We start from the raw sequence: 4,525 nt of genomic DNA, 5'->3' as shown, positions 1-4,525 counted from the left end.
ACTACATTGCGCAGCACAACGCAACAAGCCGCGACCGAAAGCCGGAAACCGTCACCGATTACGGTTTCCATAGCAACTCCTCTAATGAGAGAGAAAAACATAGTTGACCATGGTCTCTATCCTAACATTGTAAGTAGTACAATTGAAATCAAACACATCCCAAAGATAGATAAGCTCCAAATAAATGTCATTACATAAACAAAAGGGGAGATGTTGTTGATGAGAGGCCATTCATTCCCTAAGGAGCAAGGGTCCATTGAAACCGGGACAAGGAGCAGGAGATGAGATGAGCCATAAAGGAAGGGCACCCCATCCAGGAATACAGGCATCGCCGAGGACCCCTTTCCAAAACCGCCCAGAAGATAAAGCTGAGCGGCCAAGAAGCAAAATGGAAACCAGCCCTGCCCTGCCCTGCCCTTAACCCCATCCCCATCCCCTCCGTCACTCCGGGTAGTCCATATCCTCTTCCACCTTGCCCTCGCCCACCAAATTCCAATTCCTGCTCGCATTTCAATTCCGGTGCTGCCACTGTTCCCCAATCATGCGGGAGGCGGAGTAATTTCAGGTCGGGCGAGTGAGTGAGCGAGTGAGTGAGCGGTGCTGGTGGTAGTTACTGTGGAGTGGAGTTGCCATTGCCGAGATGCAGTCCGGGTACGGCGGGGTGTCGGAGTTCCAGCAGTTCATCATGGACGGGGGCTTCGCCATGGCGGCCGCGCCGCAGCAGCAGGCGCAGGCGGCGGCCGCGGCGGCGGCGGGGGGGCAGGAGCTGGGCGCGCCGTTCAGGTACCAGCCGCTGCACCACCACGCGATGCAGCACCATCACCAGCAGCAGCAGCAGCAGCACCCGCCGCAGATGCCGCCCCACTTCGCGCACTTCGGCGTGGCGCCCGCGGCGGCGGCGGCGGCGGGCGGGATTCCGTTCACGCAGCAGTTCCTCAACCACCAGGCGGCGGCCGCCGGGCACCACCACCAGCAGCAGCACCACCACCACCTCCAGCTCTTCCACCACGAGCAGCAGCAGCAGCACCACAAGCCGCAGCAGCCGCCGGCGAGGTGGACGCCGCAGCAGCAGCACCACCACCAGCACCCGCACCACCAGCAGCAGCAGCAGCATCACCACCACCAGCTGGGGCTGGACGTGGAGGCGGCGGCGGTGCCGGAGAGCACCCGCGCCACGTCCGGCGGCGCCGCCCCACCCGGCGTGCCCCCGTTCCTCGCTGCCGCCATGAACTTCAAGCTTGCCGTCGACCCCGGCGGCGGGAGCGGCGCCACGGACGACGCCCTGAACGACGGCGCAGGAGGCGGCGGCGGCGCGGGCAGCGGCATGATGCTCCACGGCGGGGGCGGGGGCGGGGGCGACGACGAGGCCGCCACGGAGAGCCGGCTCCGTCGGTGGACGGGCGAGGAGGAGACCTCCATCAAGGAACCCACCTGGTACGCCACCACCCTTCTGGCCTTCTCCCCCTACAATCCATCCATGGCGCACATGTGAATTCCTCCGTCCGTCCGGCGCCCGGATCCACTCATGGCGGGCCGACGGACACGGAAAGGAAAGGGGGAGGGGGGGAAAGACTGCATCTTTGTTGGCTCTGCTTTGGATGCTCGGGGGTGGGGAGCAGAGCAGAGCAATAATAGTGGCATGATTGAGAGAGACATGGACGGAAAACAACACGCGCACCTGAAAGAAAACAAGCCCCTGATGCCGATGATTCCTCCCCCCAACTTTTGCTCCCTTTTAGCTCTCCTCTCATGACATCACGCAAAAAGAGACACTCTTTTCTTGCTCTGCATGCCACAATTTGCCATGCAGATGTTCCCAAATTGTGCCATGGCAGATGAAATCCTTGCTTGAATTGCTCCAATTTCTTGTTGCTTTTTGCACTTGACATTGCCAATTGGTTTGGTTTGTTCATCTTGTTTAGGACTAAGTTGAATTGTGGATTTTGGCGTGATGATTTGTGTAGGAGGCCGCTGGACATCGACTACATACACAGCACGAGCAGCAGCAGCAAGAGGAAGGAGAAGGTGGCCACGCCGGAGTCGCCGGCGCCGGTTGCTCCGGCGGCGAACTACTTCAAGAAGGCCGGTGGCGGGGACGACGACAATGCGGGCGCTGCGGCGTCCGCGGGCGTCGGCGGCGGGAACTACAAGCTGTTCAGCGAGCTAGAGGCCATCTACAAGCCGGGGAGCGGCGGCGGTGCGGGGCAGACGGGCTCCGGCTCTGGCCTCACGGGCGACGACAATGCCATCCTCCCGCCGCCGTCCATGGCCGACCTCCCGGGCGGCGCGGCCGCCGCGGCCGTGGACGCGCCGCAGGCCAACACCTCGGAGACTTCCGCCGGGGAGGACGCGCCGGCGGTGCTGCAGCCGCAGCCGCCGCCTCCGCCGCAGCAGGCGTCGGTGGGGGAGGCGCGCCGGAAGCGGAAGCGCCGGCGGCAGGAGCAGCAGCAGCAGCTGACCGCGTCGGCGTCCTTCTTCGAGCAGCTGGTGCAGCGGCTCATCGAGCACCAGGAGGGCCTGCACCGCCAGTTCCTGGACGCCATGGAGCGGCGGGAGCGCGAGCGCGCGGCGCGCGACGAGGCGTGGCGCCGGCAGGAGGCCGACAAGTTCGCGCGCGAGGCGGCCGCGCGCGCGCAGGACCGCGCCAGCGCCGCCGCCCGGGAGACGGCCATCATCGCCTACCTCGAGAAGCTCTCCGGCGAGACCATCACCCTCCCCCCGCCGGCGGCTGCCAACCACGCGCCCACGTCCGCCGACGACGCGACGAGCCACGACGCCGGCGGCGCGGGGCGGGAGCTGGTCCCCTACGAGTACGGCGGCGAGCTGTCGCTGCCGCTGATGAGCTCGTCGTCCCGGTGGCCGAAGCAGGAGGTGGAGGCGCTGATCCGGGTGCGGTCCGGGCTGGACAACCGGTTCCAGGAGCCCGGGCTGAAGGGCCCGCTGTGGGAGGAGGTGAGCGCGCGCATGGCGGCGGCGGGGTACGGCGGCCGGAGCGCCAAGCGGTGCAAGGAGAAGTGGGAGAACATCAACAAGTACTTCCGCAAGGCCAAGGAGAGCGGCAAGAAGCGCCCCGCCCACGCCAAGACCTGCCCCTACTTCGACGAGCTCGACCGCCTCTACTCCCGCTCCTCCGCCCACGCCTCCGGTGCCTCCTCCGCCGCCGGCAACAACACCAGCACCAAAGCCACCGCCAACGCCATAACCAGCGCCGACGACGCGGCCAACAAGGCGAGCTCCGAGCTGCTCGACGCCGTGGTCAAGTACCCCGCCGACACCCACTACGGCCCGCCGCCGGGGTTCCCAAACGACGGCGGCAATGCAGACACCAAGGACGACGGCGAGGGCGACGCCGACATGGGCAGGGCGTCGGGGAGAGCGGGCGAGGAGCATGACGACGAGGCTGGCCAGAGCCATGGGCACGACGACGACGATGAGGACGATCATTAGAGCTTGATTAACTAGGACCGCCGCATGCTTAGCTAGCTAGGACATGATCGACCGACCGACGGCGGAGAAAATTTGCTTCTTTCTTCTTCTTTGCTGCTGCTGCTGCTTCTGCTTGTTGTTAATTAGCTACTAAGATGAATCATTACTTACTTGTTAGTACTACTACTGCTTATATATCTACAAGAAGATCAGCTTAATTAATCACTTTCATAATCCCAAGCTAGCTATAGCTCGTAGACATTTGTGTGTGTGTGTCGACCATGGCCGCTTATACTACTATTTTGCTGTTATTTTTGTAAGTGTGAGGGCGTGTGATGGTCAATGGGACAGTTGTCTTTGACTGTCTGCCTGTGGTCCTTGATCTGGACATAACTGTGGTCACTGTGATAGCCTAGCAATAATGAGAGGTGTACATACCTACCATACCCGTATTCTACCTACCATATATTTTAGTGTAAAAAAAGGTTCTACATAGCGATGTTCGCCGGGTAGTCTTATGGAGCGAAACCTCGCAGCGTACCGGAAAGAGAGAGAGGGAGGAAAAGGAAGAACACACGCCAATGAGCTTGGTGTCGATGAACGGCGATGATGATCGGCGGCAAATCGAGGTGGAAACGGCTAATTTTGGTGCGCAAGCGCATCGAGAGGCAATGTCCGTCGGCGGCAAGTCAATGGAAGGTCCGCAAGGGCGGTAGAATGGGTGCATCACAAGAGGACCGAGCCCGGGAAGACGTGGTGGCGATGACGGCAATGGGTGACTGAATGGCGAGGCCGATATGTGCCGAGGGGGGCGGCGAGGGCCGGGCAGGCGACCGTCGAGATAGAAGGGGACAAAATTCATGCTGCGGAACAACATCGTGCCACGGTGCTTTGTGAACAATTATACGTTATGGCTTTGAATTTCAGTCAAGTGCATATTTCTCACTTGTACGATAGCTTTGGACCAGGCTAGCTAGGCAGACTTGGTGATTTTTGGACGGCCCCGACACGCCTAAGATGATGGAACAGTACTGATTGATGAACATGGTGGTCCTTGCAACTTGACAGGAAGGGGAAAGCTCAGGCACGTACGTGCCAT

At 61.6% G+C, this 4,525-nt stretch overlaps 1 protein-coding gene across 1 annotated transcript; it reads left to right on the top strand.

The window, feature by feature from the left end:
- Positions 1 to 415: 415 nt before the first annotated feature.
- Positions 416 to 3,654, top strand: LOC119324566 (trihelix transcription factor GTL1-like). Its single transcript, XM_037598347.1, has 2 exons — positions 416 to 1,434; positions 1,965 to 3,654. Exons 1-2 carry the CDS (start codon positions 641 to 643, stop codon positions 3,445 to 3,447), a joined length of 2,277 nt encoding a protein of 758 aa, XP_037454244.1. The 5' UTR covers positions 416 to 640; the 3' UTR covers positions 3,448 to 3,654.
- The last annotated feature ends 871 nt before the right edge of the window (positions 3,655 to 4,525 follow it).

The sequence above is a fragment of the Triticum dicoccoides genome, chromosome 6B, assembly GCF_002162155.2.
Source record: "Triticum dicoccoides isolate Atlit2015 ecotype Zavitan chromosome 6B, WEW_v2.0, whole genome shotgun sequence".
Classification (NCBI taxonomy): domain Eukaryota; kingdom Viridiplantae; phylum Streptophyta; class Magnoliopsida; order Poales; family Poaceae; genus Triticum; species Triticum dicoccoides.
This window is presented reverse-complemented; position numbering and strand designations above follow the sequence as displayed.

Coding starts and splice junctions, on each gene's coding strand:
- LOC119324566 (XM_037598347.1), top strand. CDS start 641: ATGCAGTCCGGGTACGGCGGGGTGTCGGAGTTCCAGCAGTTCATCATG. Junction 1,435..1,964: donor TCCATCAAGGAACCCACCTG/GTACGCCACCAC, acceptor TGATTTGTGTAG/GAGGCCGCTGGACATCGACT.